The sequence below is a fragment of the Zootoca vivipara genome, chromosome 4 (assembly GCF_963506605.1).
Source record: "Zootoca vivipara chromosome 4, rZooViv1.1, whole genome shotgun sequence".
NCBI lineage: Eukaryota > Metazoa > Chordata > Lepidosauria > Squamata > Lacertidae > Zootoca > Zootoca vivipara.
Genome location: NC_083279.1, coordinates 36,856,193 through 36,874,686, shown reverse-complemented (window position 1 = coordinate 36,874,686; position 18,494 = coordinate 36,856,193). Strand labels below are relative to the sequence as shown.

General features: G+C 40.6%; 1 protein-coding gene across 2 annotated transcripts in view; it reads left to right on the top strand.

Annotated features, from left to right (window-relative positions):
* Window positions 1-18,494, top strand: part of GPM6B (glycoprotein M6B) — a 107,373-nt gene that overhangs the window by 56,750 nt on the left and 32,129 nt on the right. Inside the window, exon 1 of one of the 2 annotated variants that reach the window (XM_035116836.2) lies at window positions 11,512-11,931. The exons of the other annotated variant lie outside the window; for it this stretch is intronic. Coding sequence (XP_034972727.1) covers window positions 11,883-11,931 — 49 coding nt within the window. The 5' untranslated portion in view covers window positions 11,512-11,882. Of the gene's footprint in view, window positions 1-11,511; window positions 11,932-18,494 lie in introns of those variants that run through there. 2 annotated transcript variants of the gene reach the window in all.

Sequence of the window (18,494 nt, the reverse complement as noted above, 5' to 3'; positions counted from 1 at the left end):
TTAGTCCTTTAGCCTTTATTTTTTTCCACCCATGGCAATGAATACAGCAAAATGATATTGATCTTTGATCAAATCTCCTATCTGAAATGGTCCTTCTTTTCCATGGACCAGCAAACTTGCAACTTTGGGTGGGGAAGGGATACATATACAGAATGGTTGGGGTGGGGGGAAGGATCACTCTCCAAGCCAACCAGGCCAGCTGAATCAACTGGCAATGTCATAGCAAGATGGCATTAATACTAGCTTCCCTGCTGCAAGACTTGTCAACATCATTCTGGGCATATGGCTGTAAGACAACTTGAAACCACTTCGAAAATTGCCGTGCTAGACCAACCCCAAAGAACACATACTGAGGGTTGTATTCTGCATAGCACTATGTGAACGTTCTCTCAGTACAAGGGATTTCTGCTTGTGCAATAGAATGTTCTATCCTGTCCTCCCTGCATGCCCCCCAAATCTGTTCTAGGGGAGAGCACATGGTGTGGAGAAGAGGGAAAGTCCATTTGCACAAATGGAAACCCTTGGATTGAGAGGACGTGTTAGTTGAATACTGCCTATTGTCTGAAGGGGCCACAGGTTCCCCCTCTCTGCTCTAGGCATGGTGACGGCGATAGACATCTTTTGTTGCTTATCCCTTGCATGTGGCACCTGCATAACAGGGAGTTTTTGCTAGTTGTCGCTAACAAGGTGCTACTGCCCTTCCAGACCTCTTTGGCTGCCACTTTGGTTGGGTTTTATGAGCCTGCCTGGTTGTTGATTGTGTAGGCTGGCTTCTGGGTGAGGCAGTGCAAAAGCCAGGGACCCAAGTTAAACCAAACCACCCATCCAGCCCCAAGTGACATCTGTGCACAGAGAGCAGCAGCAACTGTTTCTGCATTGGTTTGCTAGAGGACACAAAGAAGATCCAACACCCCTCCTGTTGCCTTCATACTATTGCAGTGCCAATTTAAAAGTCAGGAACAGGCTGGTGTGTCACCCCAAAAAAAACAACAACCCATTGGATAAAGGATTTTCAATGTTTTTGCTACGTTTATATCCCACATTTCTTCCAGAGTGGCATTTGAATCATCACTAGGAGTCCTTCGTTCCATGCACTGACCAGACCCAAACCTGCTTGGTTTCTGCAAGGTGGAGGTCACCTGTGTTTGGAAGGGCTGTGGTAGAGCACCTGTTTTACCTGCAAAAGGTTCGAGGTACAATTCCCAATCATCTCCAATTAGAGCTGCAGAACCACTTCCAGTCAGTCCACACTTCTGTTTGCCCCATGCCTAGAAAGCAGTTTTCTTCTCGCCCTGCACGTTCTGGGCACAAAGCCAAGTGGTTTCCCCCTTTCCTCCTTTCCTGGGGAAAACCTGCTCTTTAGTGCTGAATCAGAGCAAATCTCAATCCGGAGAGAACCTGAATTGCTGTTTGCTCCAATTGAGTGCTAAAGAGCGGTTTCCCCCGAGGAAAGGCAGTGGGACAAGAGGAAGGAGGCGAAAGCCCAGGACTGAGCTAGATGGACCACTGGTATGGCTTGGTTTACAAAAGCTTCCTGTGTTCTTGCATCTTCAGATAAGACCCTGGGACCAAGTACAATCGGTACTTTATTAACATTGATCATTCTTAATTCTATATAGCGGATAAATTGTATCTACAGTTTACTGCATTCCATTATAAATTAACATTAATTGGTTATATTTATGCCCTCCCCCCCAAAAAAAAACCCTCACTGTAGCGCTTTTCAAAAACAGCAAAAGTCTCCTGTGTTGGAATTGGCTTGGCCTGCAGTGTGGTTTTGATTTTCTGATATTATGCAAACTATGTGACCAATTAAGGTCTGACAATCAACTGATTTCAGTCAGTAACTTGGGGAAGGGTTGCTAATTATGTTGTATAGCCCTGTAAGTGTAGCAGAGTGATATGGAACTGGGGAGATAAGACCCACAAAGAACCCAGCTGGGAGAAAGAAAAATGGCCTGTGACCGTCAGTTTAAATGACTCTCCTTTAAGAGCATAAAAAGAGAGAGAGAGAACCCTCTTCGAGTCATTTGGTTCATATTTAGCTTGTTTTCTTGCTATCATTTTTTATTGTTTGGATTCTGGTAGGACTCTGTCTTGTTTTTGTTTAGTACTTTTCTACTTTTTACTTTATTATTGTCTCATTGCATTGATTGCATTTCCCCAAATGAATTTATTAAACGGATTTGCCCAAAATAGTGGATTTTGTTGCACATATTGTAGCGCAGGAGAGGTGGTTTACAATTCTATTAATGACAATAATTTCCCTCACTGCAAGAAGTGAAGTTACCGGGAACCAGGCAGAGGGCCTTATTGGCAGTGGCACTCTCTCCTGCCAGATGTCAAGGAAATAAAGAACTTTTAGAAGACATCTGAAGGCAGCCCTGTATCAGGAAGTTTTTAATGTTTGATATTTTATTATGTTTTTATATTCCGCTGGAAGCTACCCAGAATGGCTGGGGAAACCCAGCCAGATGGGCAGGGTATAAACTATCTATCTATCTATCTATCTATCTATCTATCTATCTATCTGTTGTTTTTACAGTAAAGTGTCAACACAACTTCACAAAAATAAAATACAGCATAAGAAAATTAGAAAGCAGATAAAATTTTTAAACTCTGAACAATACAAGATACATAAAATGTTCACTCAACAATACAGTAAACTAATAAAGTACCAAGTCCTACCTATGCCACTAAAAGTTGGCCCTTCTATGTACAGTACATGTTTAAATGTGATGAATACTGTAGATAGAACAGGTAGAGAGAAAGGTAGAAAATGCAATGGCAGTTGCAGATGATACTCAACTAAGTCATACTCTATGAGTAAATAAACTGAAACCAGCATGGTGAAGCTACTTGTCCATCAGTTTCAGCAGGTCCAAAGTTGGATTGAACCCTGCATGTTTACATCTGTGCAAAGCCAGCATGGATCACAGATGAGAGAATATGCCAGTTGCCTGCAGCAGCAAAGACAATTGGCTGGCACATCTATGGCGCAGTTTGTTTGCTAAAACACTGTGAGTTTTCTAACCCACAAATAATTTAGCCGCTTCTCATGTACTTTGGGGGCATAGTTGTTACTGAGGTGCTCTCCCTTGAATAGTTACTGGGAGCTGGGCCTTGCTGTCATTTTAGTATCCCTTAAGGTACTGTGGGTTAAACCACAGAGCCTAGGGCTTGCCGATCAGAAGGTCGGCGGTTCAAATCCCTGTGATGTGGTGAGCTCCTGTTGCTCGGTCCCTGCTCCTGCCAACCTAGCAGTTCGAAAGCACACAGTGCAAGTAGATAAGTAGGTACCGCTACAGCGGGAAGGTAAACGGCGTTTCGGTGCGCTGCTCTGGTTCACCAGAAGCGGCTTTGTCATGACCTGGAAGCTGTATGCCGGCTATCTTGGCCAATATGAGTGCCGCAACCCCAGAGTCGGTCACAACTGAACCTAATGGTCAGGGGTCCCTTTACCTTTAAGGTACCTTAAAGTCACTGTCCTCTTGTCTAAAAAGAGAGGTTTTCTTGCCCTGGCTCTGTGAGCAGAAGGCTTAGGGACAGCCCAGGCAAGGAAGTTCTGTTTGTCATTGGGAAATTGTGGGTTCTAGTTTGACACATGGGTATTATAGACGAGGGTAAATCCTTTGGCCCGAACTAAGCCTAAAAATAGGATGTTTCTGTATTGCTGCAGTTTATAGTCTTGTTTCATCCTGTGTTAACTAGAGCCTTCAGGCATTGAGGGGCCTCAAGTAAATGAAGATTGCTCTTTTTATATAAATACAATTGAAGAAGAAAGGAGAACAGCAGCTTTTCTAAACCACATTCCATAGATATGTTTTTTTTTTTTGGGCTTTATTTCAGATCAAGTTGTGTTGAACTTCCCATTGAAAACTATCACTAGTTAGCCATTCAGCCATCAGTTCAGGGTGAGGTAAATTGCATTTCATGTGTCTACTGACTAATGCAGTTGGAATGTTTTTCTTCCTTGGGCTTCACTTCTCTTTGAAAATTTATCTCCTAATTATTTGAAGTCTAATGCCCTCTTCTAAAATAATTAGGTTTTGTACACTTCCAGACTGTTGCAACTGACAATACAAGAAGGTGGGTAGATGTCTTGCTGTGTACTTAAGCAGTGTTGTGCCTGCCTAGCTTTTTGCGTGAGAAAATGCCAGCATACCACCATTAAGAAAGAAACTTCTGTAAGTATTAAAATGAGTTGCCTAGACTGATTTCTTTAATTCTAAAATAGAATAACTATCACCACAAAGTGGCTCTGAGCATGAAATACAATTATCAATGCAGTAAAGATGAGTTCTAACACCATCACAAGTCAGTAAAATCATCTTAAAGACATTGCATTAAAAAAAAAATCAGTGTTTATCATCCTACTGTTTTCTGTTAGTCAAACTTTCCAACTAAACATATGTCCCTCTTTCATTTTAAAAAAGAAATAAAAATGGGTTAGAGATAAGGCAGACAGATAATTAAACTTCAAACACTGCTGCTACGAAAAGTCTTGCTGCTTTTTGTTTAGGCTTTGAAAATGCAGCAGCTTAAAGCCGCTATTGTATGGAGGGAAAATATGCTAATGTGAAGCACATTTCCCATCAGAATCCCTTTCAGTCATGTCATAGTTGAGATATGAATGATGATAAAAGGGGAATGAATGGAGAGGCCTGTATTATGAGAGCACTGCTGTTTTGTTGTTATGCATTGAGAAAAGGGATGAATAGAGATGAAGAGTTCAGTCACCCATGAAGACCCATGGCCTCTTGGCTGCTCAGGGATGAGTGGGTTCTCATGGACTCGGTCTGTGCTTCCTTCCCGGCCAGCTCTTCTGGATATCTTCCCTTCTCAGGCATCCCATATCTGGGGCCGCCACACACCTCCCTTAAATACAACAAGGCCATGTACAATTAACTCGTTAAGTTTATGAGCAGGCAAAGTCAAAAGAGGAGACTAGCCCGGCCTGCTAGCTTATTGGCCTTGGTTTTCCTAACAAATGGAAAGGTTAGAAATATATATACAAATAATAATAAAATTGTCCAGTAGCACCTTGGAGACCAACTAAGTTTGTTCTTAGTATGAGCTTTCGTGTGCATGCACACTTCTTCAGATTTTTTATGTATTTCTACTGCGTCAGGCCAACACGGCTACCTACCTGAAATGGAAAGGTTGTATATCCAGATTTGATCACAAATTTTGGAGATTTGAGACTGCAGAAGCTGCTTCATGCATATCTGTGAATGCTTGTACCCAAGCAGGCAACCTTCTTTCTTCAGCAGCCTTTTAAAGAAGAGAGTCTCTGTGTCTATATCACCACACAATTTCAGGCATGTCTTGTCTCTCCTCATGCACATCTTCTCTGTCCACCTCTTCATAAATACATGTGTAATTTTCAAAGAGAAGTGAAGCCCAAGGAAGAAAATCATGTGTTCTTGGCGCCATGCTCAGAATTGACGTGCTAACTCCTGTGCTTGCCATCAATGTATTATTATTTTTCTAAGAGTTAGAGCAGGCATAGGCAACCTTGGCTCTCCAGATGATTTTGGAACTACAACTCCCATGATCCCTAGCTAACAGGGCCAGTGGTCAGGGATCGTGGGAGTTGTAGTTCCGAAACATCTGGGGAGCCAAGGTTGCCTATGACTGAGTTAGAGCTTCAGGCTGCAATCCTATTCACATTTACCTTGCAAGTAAGCCCCACTAAAAGCAATAGAATTTACTTCTGTGCAGACAAGCATAGAATTTCAGTGCCAGTTATCATAGCATGAAGAATTTTGTGATGCGTTAACTGAGTACCAGAGAAAAACAGGTCCAATTGAGGAACCTGTTTGATGGACTTGAAACATGTCCCACCTCTGATGCGCGGATGGAAATATAATAGTCGCAGATCATGAATTTTGTGTGGCAGGGGGCACAAATATGTGATGATTTTGCCATTGGTTTTAGTGGGAGGTCAAATGCATTTAAGATATAAAAGCAGGTAATATTTATGCAGATTTCTGCCCCGCCCCCAATTTTCTCGGACTCATGTTGAGTTTCCCAAGGAAAGCGTTGACAACCCATGTCTAGAGTAGACAAAATGTTAGAAATAAATACTGTAGGCAATAATCCTACTCTGGCAAGGCAATTTACTAGACAGCCAATCTGGAGATACAGAATCAAGGCTGCTACTCTTGTCCTCAACTCACCCTACAGTGCTTTTGTGTTCAAGTTCATTGTGTATATAAAATCCCCTACTGTTTTGAGATTTGGCAATGCATAGTCCCAGACTAAACATGCAAATTTCTTAGCTTCTGTCACTTCAAGTAGTCCAATATTAAAGTAGACTTAACAAAAAAAAATCACCTGGAGTTTCAAAGAGCATGTTCTACTTGAGTGCATGATACAGTGTTGATGTGAGTGAAAGAGAACTATTAGACTTCAGCTGTCATTATTGATTGCTCCTGATTTGCATTCTCTAGGGCATTGTGAAGGGGAGAAAGAAGAGTTATTTTTTTATGCACACACAGGGGTCCAATCAAGACACAACTTGAGCCTGAGTTTCTTATGCACGAGGTATGAGGGAATGGCAGCTTAGAAGAGGTTGTGGGGAGCGTGGTGATAAGTTGGGAGCTCTGTAATCCAGTATTTTAGTACCGGTAAGAGAATTCGTGAAGAATATTTGAAGGTGGGAAAGTACAGTGCGCATTCAGATGCAATAGATGGCTTGTGACACTTTTTCATGATAACCAAAGCGTATCCACTTCTTTACAAGTGGTACACGAAGGACTGGAATTGGGATTTCTGAGTACTGTACTTAATTCCACAAGGTCAGGACTTTAATTTGCTGTGAGTTTAAAAGAAAAAAGGTTGCAATGTAGAAAAAAGCAATCCCTACAGGATCTCTGTGAATGCAGTAAATTGTAAGCAGCTATCAATTATGCAAACTGGTATGTGATCTAATGAAATGAGACTTGATTGGAAGGATGCACACTCCATTTCAGAAAGAGAAGCAGAGGGAGCAAATCCAAGGAAAAAATCACAACAAGCACAGCAGAAGGAAGTGTTTCCCAAGATATTTACAGTATTAAAATGTGAAGTGTACTTGTGTACAGATAGCAGTCTAACAGACGTCTGGATTAAATTCAATGCTGATGACCCACTTTTGATCCAGCAGTGGCATTCGCTAATGCTTACACCATTTTTCACATCCTAGTGCAGCCCTTTACACCCCCTGAAAATACTTATGGAAGGCAGAGGAACCACACAGGTCAGCATAGAAGCTGGAATCGGTGCCTCTAGGTCGGTAGTTGTTCCGTGGGCAGGACGGCATAGCTGGATTTCATCCATCTGTTTCTTTTAATGTCCTGGATATGTAATATACCTGGATTCAAATATGAAGGCCTTGTTTGGATGTTGTGCTAAAATATGGTTTACATTTAATGAACCGGAGTGTTCCTTGGGCTCACGAGCTCCCCTCTACACCTGCAGTGAAGCCACAAGAAGAATGGAAGATTTTATTATTATTTTATTACTAATTTTGGGTTATATGCAGTTTAATTTTATGTCTGAACCCAGAAATGCTGTGGGGGTTAACAATGGTTTATGAAACAGGCATGAAACAGGCATGTTTCAATAAATTGTAGTCTGAATTAGCCATGATGTAACTGACTGCTTGGAAGAGAGGCAGAGTCCTATCTCACTTGCAGAGAAGTTTTGATAAGGAAACAACACTGGAGAAAAATAGTTGCTTCTCTTCTTGCTCAGAGCTCTCTGCCACTGAGCAGCATCCCCACACTCCTCAAAGTCCTTTTTGTTTGCCAGAGTGCTTGGAGGGAGAAGTAGGAGGCTTTAAACATTATTTAAAATTATTTAATCTTGTGGGAAGAATGGTTATTTATCTGCAGATACACACACACACACACACACACACACACACACACACACACAATTACGAAATGCATCCTTAAAAAACAATACAAAAGTATGAAACCAACAAGGCTCTGAAGTTGCTTGCATAGAGGGACAATGTGGTGTTGTGCTTAATGAGTTGGGCTAGGACTGTGAAAGGTACAGTTCAAGTTTCTGCTCAGCTGTGACCCTCACTGGGAGATTTTGGGCCAGTCTATAGTGCTCTCTTGTCTAACCCTCAAGGTGGTTGTGGTGATAGAACTATAGTTTGAAGTAATAGAGTTCATCTATGGAATTTGCTACCACAAGAAGTGGGACCACCTACTTGGATGGCTTTAAGAGGATAAGGCAACATTCCGGTGGAATAGGCTATCAACAGCTACCAGCCATGATGGCAGTGTTGTACTTCGACTGTCAGTTGCTGGGAATCATAAGTAGATGGAGTGCTGTTATGCTTACTTTCTGCTTAGGGGCTTCCCATAGGCTTCTGGCTGGCCACTGTGAGGATGTTGGACTAGATGGGCCACTGTTTTCATGCAGCAGACTCTTCCTATAAGATCGGGGTGGAAGAATCATGAATGCCATCCTTAATTCCTTGGAATAAGCGATGGCTTTAAAAAAAAACACCCCACAATGAGACTGCCATGAAATGGTTTTAGCTGGAAAAGAATGCACTTCCTAATTCTTCTGTCTCGCAATACAACAGCTTCCCTCTCCCTACACTATATTCCGCTAATGTTGGATCAGGGCTTGTTGAAGTTATGGGAAAGGGAGGAGTCATTTCTCTTGGTCTTCAGACGTAATTGTGCACAGACTCTTTGGGGCTGAACTCATCTGGCTACAATGGAGAATAAATTCTCGTGCATGAGGGAAGAAAGCCCTTTGAAGTGTGTGTGTGTGAGAGAGAGAGAGGGGGGGGGGAGAGAGAGAGAGAGAGAGAGAGAGAGAGAGAGAGAGAGAGAGAGAGAGAGAGAGAGAGAGAGAGGGAGAATAATTGGTTACTATCAGGTGACAGATAATCCGTACCATTTTCTGCATGTCCTGTTCCCTTTAACTTTTAGGCAAAAGTTACATTTCTTATGTGAGTCAGTATTCTGGGCCAGTCATAATTTCCCTTCTATTCCACACACGTTGATTTAGACTACCCCTCCCCTTTTTTAATAATGTTGAAGCAGCAAGGTGTAGGGAGCAATCCTCACAGTTGGTTGTGCCATATGTGCCATATAAAATTTCAGATACTGGTACTGACAATGTAAAATATTTAGGCAGAGAGCAGGAGTGCTGATCTAATATACATTTAAGTTGTGCTCATTAATGTAGATATGCTTCTGGAAATTTGAAATACATCTGTTCTAATGTCTTAACTTGCTAGTCCAAGTAGGGTGGTGGCCAGAGAAGAAAATTTGTTTTCTGTTGATGACAAAATTCACAAACTTAGCTCGGTTGTATTGTATGTTATTCTTTAATAGCCTCCTGTAATGCAGACTGATCATTTTGAAAATACTTTGAATTTTGAAGGATGTAAAATTGTGCTTCTTCTCTTTTGTCACTGATTCTCTCCCAAGCCTTGTCATATTATTGTTTCCAAATTTCTCCTGAATTGTGTCACACTTGCTTCCAATTTGGTGTTCCTAGTTTCTGTGGTTTGGCCATGGTTCACTGATGGTATTATTTCTTGCACTTATGGGGGTGAAGAGTTATCTGATCTTTAAGGATACATATCTTTGGACTGGTGCCTGCGAGGGCTCATCCCATCTACCATGGGCTAATGCAGATGTGGGGAACCTTTGGCTTTCTGGTTGTTGCTGAACTACAACTCCTATCATCCTTGGGCCTTGGCCATGCTTGCTAGGACTGATGGGAGTTGAAATTCAGCAACATCCGAAGGGCCAAAGGTTCCCCAACCCTGGGTTAGTGTTTGAAGGAGGGAGTATGTAGGAATCTTTTTTAACATTGTGGTGTGGGGAGAAGTGTAGCTACAGATATAGTGGTGCATCACACAAGGTTTCCTAGGAGGTTGTATGACTGAAAGAGAGCTGTTGCATCTCACACTACCGTAGATGTTCATATCTTGGTAGTCTCCAAGTGATGTTAGAAAATGTCTTTTTAAAAATGGAGTTGGGTTTTAGCAGTAAATATCTAGCTATATCTCATAGGTTTCTCATAGGGAAAGACCATAGGGTGAAACCATAGCACACTGTTCAGATAATGCAATGCTTTGCCATGCACGCAATTTTCAAGGCTCCCGGACACACACATTTGGTGAACTCTGGAAATGGAAAAGGGTTCACAAAAGTAAGGCACCAGTCATGTGTTTTGAAAGGGAAAAAGAACCCATGGGATTAGGTAACCTCAAGCATGTTGAATACTTCATCCCCCACCCATCCACACCCTGGAAGACAGGGGGAGATAAGTGGACACGACAGGTGAGAAGTCCCAGGAGCCATTGTAATTGTGATGAAGTAGGAAAGGGTATCCAACTGTTCTCCTTGATGAATTAGCTGTTCCTTTATGCTGTCTCTTGCGCTGAATTTAGCAGGTTGGTATTTACCTGGGATTTTTGATTTTGTATTTGATAGCTTTGTAGTCTAGTTTACTGCTGTCTGAGGACAGATCTGAGCATTGAAGAAAAAGCTCATGAGACTGTCAGCTCAGAATGCAGGGGGTGAGTGGGAAGAAAACATGTTTGAATGCTGTTGGTCACTGCAGGCAACCTCTGCACATGGAAATCTAGCATGACAGAAGCTCCCCAACTCTCCTTAGATGCTAGGAGTTTATGACTCTGAAGAATACCTTCTAACACACACCACGAAATAAAACACTTCCTCTGGTTTTTCATCATCTGTATTAAACTTGAGAACCCGGTTTGTGTGCAAATGTAACATCTGCCTCAGATCTTTTTCAGACCCCCTGTGCATAGTACAAAACAAACAAAATAACTGGCAAAGAAAATGTTTGACTTTCAAAAATCTTCAAGCCAATGTCTATTACATTGGCTCGGCGAATGATGTGCTATGCTCCGCCATCTCCTGATAAAAATTTGCCTATGACTGGATGAGGACACCCTGTCGTCTTTTTTTAAGCTTCTATTTCAATAAGGACGCTCCTTCGTAAATGGAATATAACTTTGGAACTTGGAAAGTTGAGATCTTATGTACCTCTAGTATTCGTCTCACCTGTGCGCCTCCTCTCTTCACTGGTCATAATAGATTAACTGCCCCAGAGATGTGAGAACCTTCTCACTACCATATAAGCACATGGTACTCACATAGTTATTTGATGGGCATAGATGTGCATTTATTTTCTAAACTGCGTTCAAACCATGCATCCTTCAAGTCAAAACCTAAAACTACAAAGGAAACAGGCATGTTCTTTGTAAGAACTGGGGGCATGTGGAATTAATAAAAATTCCAAGCATAATAAATAGGGGATAATCATGGGAAAGGGAGTCTTGTTGTCATGTGATGCCATGGGCTCTCCTTAGAGATCGCGTATGGTGAGGGGTGAGTGTCATCGCTGAGTCATGCAACAGGAGGGGGCTCTGCTCACTCCCTCAGATACAGCCCCTCTTCTGATGTCACTAATCTATTCTGCACCACAGAATTGATTAACATTCATAGGGAGAACAGGAAAGTAGAGACCATGTGAAAAAAGGGAGGCTAGCTGGATTTATCCCCCCCTTCACGCTCCCATTGCAAACACACAGAGAGTGGGGAGACAATCGAGCACAGACCTGCTATTTTATAACTGGGGTCTCTGACGTATGGCTGAGTCTTTCCTGGCAGAGATCTTTATGGACCAGTAGGCAGATCGAAACTAAAGCTGACACGACTTTGTGCATTTTGGAAAGGAGCGTAATCTACTGTAGTGAGGAACAGAGCCACTCAATCACTGCGGCGGTAAATAGGAGACAGAAGGGAAGGAAGAAAGAAGGAAGAGAGACTCTTTGCTGGGGGCGGGGAGCGAGAGCATTTTTGGTGGATGGTATAAAGCCAGCCATGGAAACTGCAGCGGAGGAAAATACAGAACAAAGCCAAGAGAAAAAAGGTACCCAGAGGACTGAACAATAGACTGTTTAAATCTTTTTAAGAACCTTAAGTGAAAAGATTTAGGCTATGTTTGTCACTCTCTTTAGAGCAGTGCTTAAATTATCATTATGGCATCTTCTAGCTTCCAGTGGGTTTTATGGTGTATGGCTTGACAGCAGATTAATCGAACAGCCATCTCTCCCAACATTTCTAAGTTGGCGTTTTCAGCCATCTCGAATCCCATGAAAAAACCCGGGCTGTATTTTTTGCAGTTTAGATAAAAACTCTGTGTGTGTGTGTGTGTGTGTGTGTGTGTGTGTGTGTGTGTACACACATACATACATGTCTTATTCACACATTTTGAGTCTGATGGTAGGGGTTTTGGTGATCCAGTATTATTGTAACATGAAGCTTTCTGCCAGTGTAGACATAATGGCTTGTTTTCTTTTTCTTTCTTGTACACCATTTATATGTTGCATTTCTATAATATTTGGGGGAAGAGAATGAGGCAGTAATATTTTGCAAATATTAAAGTGCACAATAGTGTTTAGCAAATGTTCCAATTGAGAGACTTACAGACCAGAAAATGGCAGTGTGGCAAGAGAAATAAAATCTGAATGTTGCTGGTTGTTGTTGTTCTTAATGATCAATGAAACAAAGTTAACAGCCTGCATTATTTCATTCAATTGCACTTCTCTGTAGCAGGCTAGTGTAGTTACGGTATTTAGAAACTTTGCAGCCGTTTACACTTGTATAAAACCACTGACTTGAAAGGGAATGAGCACACACTAAAGGATTGGTTCCAGTATTTTATCTTATTTGAGAAATTCTAAAACTTACAGGACCTGTTATATATGTTGTTACTAGTGGTTTCTTTGTAATGCATCCTAAATTGCTAATGAATACTTCTAAATTAACAGTTTAGAGTGTCCAGAAAAGAATCTGTTAGTTAAATGTACAGTGATGTGATACATATTCTGCAAATTTTAACTGTGTTGCTCAGTGGAACATCTAAAACATACAATATTATAAGAGCTTCAATTTCAATAAAGTAAAATTTGGTGAACAGTTCAACCAGTGTATAAATTAATAGCCTGGATATTCTACCTGAAACATGACAATCCTAAGGAATTAAAACATATCAAAACACTAGTATGCCCATGATGGGGACAAACACCCCAGAAGGTTGTTGCTGTTGTTGTTTCAGTGGATAAAGTTGTTTTTAAAAGGTGCTTCTAATAAAATGAGCCCTCCAAAGTGTGTACAGATCCTTTTTCTTTCCTTTCCTTTTTTTAATATTCTTTACTGAAAATTATTTAAAAGTACACAGATGTACAAAAATATGTTTTAAAAGAATTCTCATACATTTCAACTCATACACATAAGAATAAGATCCTTTTTCAATATTGCTTCATAAGTAGTTGCATTTTGAATTTCAAAAGATACACTCTTCGTTAAGTGAATGGATGAGAAAATTGTGTACCTCCAGGCCAAGAAGTGAATTGTACTTAGAAATGAATGTCCTTGAAATCAATGAAACTTCCACCCGGAGGTCTTTAGGAATGGAGTGTAAGGTATATTCATTATTTCCTTCACCACCCCATCCTTGCAAAGAAAGTTAATTGGTGGCAACTAAAGAACTGCTTAGCCTTTGCACCAGCTTGATGGGATGGATATAATGTATCATCTATCTATCTATCTATCTATCTATCTATCTATCTATCTATCTATCTATCTATCATTATCTACCTACCTACCTACCTACCTCTACATATCTCAATGCCATATTGCAAACCCCTATTGAAAGTTTTCTGTATTCCAGAAGCAGTTTGCTTTGCAACTTGGGATGGGTGTTGTGTTGCTGTTTAAGAAACACAAGTGCGAACTCCCCTTAGGCTCATAGTCTTTTTGATCATGGCCCATGTCTAAAGCATATCAGGACTAGTGCCGTGTATGTGCCTTTAAACATCACCTAAGCTTGCGGAATCGTTCTACGTTTAAGATGACACTTCTGATTTTGCTATTGTTTCCTGACTTTAGTTAGTTTGCTAGATTGCATGGACTTCTTTGGAAGTATACCATTTTCCCTTGATGGTCTGTAAAGGGTGCGGCTTATAAAGTCTTTAAAAGAAAGTAATCACCCACATTATGATGATCCCCTTTGTAAGTGGGTTAGGTCTACAAAGATAAATAAAATATGAATAGTTCCCCTCACCTAAAACTCAGACCAGACTCTGACTATATATGCTTTGGGTATTAATACTATTTTTAAAAAAAATTGATTCCATTTACATTTCTAAATGGCAATTTCAGAGACATTCCCAGCTGAAATAAGGAGGATGTAAGCATTTTACTAGGCTTTTAAATCCTGTCAGGGGTTTTTTTCTCTTTCATTTTTTTAGAATAGAATTTAGATATGCATAATTTCTTTGGGTGGTGTTTTAGATTTTGTTTGTAGTATTTAACACCCAAGGACCTTTATAGATATTACTGTGGGTTGTTTTTCCAACCCCCTTTGCAGTATTATTTACAAGACACATAAGAATTTTGTACTGCTTTCAGGTGTATGACACACCATGGGAACTTAATATGGAGAAAAATGTCAATACACAAACCCTTTCACACTGTTAAAACCTGTATCAGAATCCCTAGATATTTTTTTAGAAAAATATTGCAAATGTTTTCTAAATAATATGACTTTTAAAAATGTAATTATGCCCATTTAAAAGAAAACCTGTCTTAAATTGTAGCATATTTTTTCATTGGTCATCTCTATGAAGCAATTGTTGGTGTGTTATCGAAATGTCCGATATTGAACAAGGAAATATCAGCACACTTGACACTATTAAAATATATAGTTTTGATTATTTTAAATATCCCCTTGTATGCAAATAAAGATTCAAGTGTTGAGGTGATTGAAATAATTGTTGGTACATTTTGAGTGAAATCTTCTGCCCACACCCATAAGACTTCTGCAATTGATTTTCAAAAACAAGTGCAGTGGACCTATTATCCTCATTTTTGTAGCATTCTAGAAACACACAACAGTGTTTCTACAAAAAAAAACACACACCACAATGCTTTTTCTTGAATTGTTGAACAGCAATAACCTACTGTCATAGAAAGGAATCCATAGCTGTAAAGATTAGCACACAGAGTGAATAAGTTGGATACCAGAGCAAGTTACTTACACTTTGGTCCTATTGAAATCAACATGAAATTATACTTATGACTAACTTAGGTGTCATTGAAATCAATGGGACTTGCGTGCCATTAACATGATGGTTCTATGCCCATGGTGGCACCATAGTGCATCTACTTTTTCATTCTAATGTACTGTGAAATGTTTTTAAATCCTTGAGACCTTGGCATTTAATTTTTGGTGAATGTGTAATTAAAATACGTTTCAAACTAAGTATGTCTCATACTATAAATCTCTAGAACTGCATGGAAAAAAGATTAGCCAAAAAATACAGAGTGTGATTTGCTGTATCCTTAAGGCTTCCGTTCCTCTGGAGAGGAGCCATTGTGGCATTTGCTGTTCTTTTAATTGGTGAAACTGGGTGACACTCTTGTTAATATGCTGCTTTATTCCGATTATCAAATATCAAAGGAGTAGGGTATGAACATTGTCCGTGGAAATGTTGAGCAGATATTTTACAGGCTGCAAGACAGATTGAGTGCATTTAAAGCTGAAGGTTTATAAATTATTGTAAATGACAGGGTTTATCTTCCAGGCATTAAATTAAATCAAAAAGTGAGGGTGGGGATAGGCGGATTTACTGAGATGGAATAAATGGGTAAAATGAATGCCATTTTGTATCAGCAGAGGAGGAGGAAATACATCCAGATACATATTAACACAGACAAGATGTTTGTATTAATTTGGGGTGGGGATACTATCCCAATAAGTAAAGCACAGGAGAAAAATGTTATGCAGTATTTCTTGTAGATGTCCAGAGCAAACTGGCTAAAAGGTTATGGTATATTTAAAAAGCAAATTCCAAAAGAATTGCTACATTTGAGTAATGTATGAAATGATGCTTGTTTTATACAGCAAGCAAGCAAAACCTGAACACACAAAATACACTGTTTGGGCTGCAGTGCTATGATAACTTCCTTGGGAGTGCACACCATTGAACTCAGTGGTACTTACTTCTGAGAAGACATGCCTATTAAAAGGACTTCAGCATTTGACTATTGACCATCCTGTGAGAAATTGCTGAGAGATTTCAGGTGGAAGGTGCATTGCCATTAAAAATACGGAAAATATGAAATGGTGAAATCGTAGCGAAAAAAAAGAAATAAAATCAGAGTTTTCAGGAATCTAAATTGTAGGCTTACATAGTACAAGCACGTTTAAGTGTGTATATTTGAGATCAGTTTTAATGTTACAGAATCTTTGAATTAACTCCAGCTACTTCTGCTCACCAGCAGTCACAGGTAGGATACTGTTCATGCCCAATCATACTGTTGTCTTCCTATGTGTTTTACATTTTACTGTAGGTCACTGGCACCATATAAAGTTACTTGTATTTTAAGGTTCATTAAGCTTTCAATATTTACTTAGGATTTGTGGCATATTGTGTGATAGCACGGAACCGAGATATGTCAGAAACCATGGTTTAGATCAGGGGTAGAAATTGCAAATTTACCTGATCCTTACAGTGTTTAATAAACTTGGTGAATGCTCATCATTTTTGTTGTTGTTTAGTCATTTAGTCGTTTAGTCGTGTCCGACTCTTCGTGACCCCATGGACCATAGCACGCCAGGCACTCCTGTCTTCCACTGCCTCCCACAGTTTGGTCAGACTCATGTTGGTAGCTTCGAGAACACTGTCCAACCATCTTGTCCTCTGTCGTCCCCTTCTCCTCAATCTTTCCCAACATCAGGGTCTTTTCCAGGGAGTCTTCTCTTCTCATGAGGTGGCCAACGTATTGGAGCCTCAGCTTCAGGATCTGTCCTTCCAGTGAGCACTCAGGGCTGATTTCCTTAAGAATGGATAGGTTTGATCTTCTCACAGTCCCTGGGACTCTCAAGAGTCTCCTCCAGCAGCATAATTCAAAAGCATCAATTCTTCGGCGATCAGCCTTCTTTATGGTCCAGCTCTCACTTCCATACATCACTACTGGGAAAACCATAGCTTTAACTATACAGACCTTTGTCAGCAAGGTGATGTCTCTGCTTTTTAAGATGCTGTCTAGGTTTGTCATTGCTCATCTTTAGAGAATGGGATTAGTTACATAAGTATGGCCAAAAAATAATCAAAACCAATTCTTCCTGGTTTAGCAATTATTCACAGGCATGTGAGCGTTGATGAACACAGTTCCCTTGCCCTGCAAAGGCTATGCTACTTCATTTTACTTTTAAAATGGAGCTGCCCTCTCCAATGAAATGAACATCTCCCCAGACATATTCAGGTTCACACAGAATTCTTGATTTGAGGGATGCTATGACTTCAACTTATCATGTATTGTTTCTCTGCAACTGTCAGGGGGCCCATGATTGATAGGTTGCACCTAGTTGCAATGATGCACAGAGCCATGGAATGACAAAACATGGTGACAGTAAAAATGGCACCATCATGGTCTAACAAGGGTGATAGGTAGAAATGGGTATTCATGCACAGATCACAATTCTAGAGGTGACTGAACAAAGAAACGGGCCAAACATTAGAGTGTGCAGTTGTGCTCTGCACATGCTTCTGTGCTCAAAGGTCACTTCTGCCAAACAGATGGCTGCTGTTTGTCTGCTTTGACAGTGCACAGCACCTGTTTGGGAGGACGGGAGGAGGATTCAGACCCCTTCCATCACAGGTGATTGGTGCTGTCAGCCATCTGTTCAGCCATGCATCACCTGGTGATAAGAGCTGAGCTTCCCCAAAGCATCGCTGCTTTTCTGCATGCATGGATTGCATTTGGAAAAGAAGTCATACAAGAGGAGATTGCTTAGATCAGAGGGGCTCAAATAATTTACAGAGGAAAATGTTAATGAAGTCAATACGCTTACATAATTTAAGTAATATTCTTATGGAAGGCTTTAGCTGTTGCAGCATAACCCTCTGTGGCATACTGTGCAAAACTTGACGTTTATTTACTCTTTATGTACAGAGAGAGAGAGGCCCTTACAACAGGTCTCCCAAGGGATGCAAAATTTGGTGTACCAGCATGGCTAGGACTGTGGGGCACAGGTTTGTGTTAATGGCACCTTCATCTCTTCCTTTTCCATGATGACCCTAGTATGATCTTCTTGCTGTGGTGCAGGAGTCTTTTCCCAGCAGTGATGGAAGGGTTCAGGTGTAGCCTTGTCTTAGCACTGAGTCTGTCCATATGTCCTGCCACAGGCCAAGAACACATTAAAAATCATTTGTTTAAAATAAACCTGTACAAGGGCATTTAAGTAATAGTACACCGTGTTTCCACTTTAGATTACCCCATCCCATCTAGAGAAGAGTAATGCCTCTTAATTGCGCTGTACTGGTCACTAGTTTCCTCAAGGAAAAACTACAACTCTCTGGGCCATAAAAGTGTCTTTAAGAAAGGGAAGGAGCCGCAGGTTGCTTCCATGTTAGCCCTTTTTCT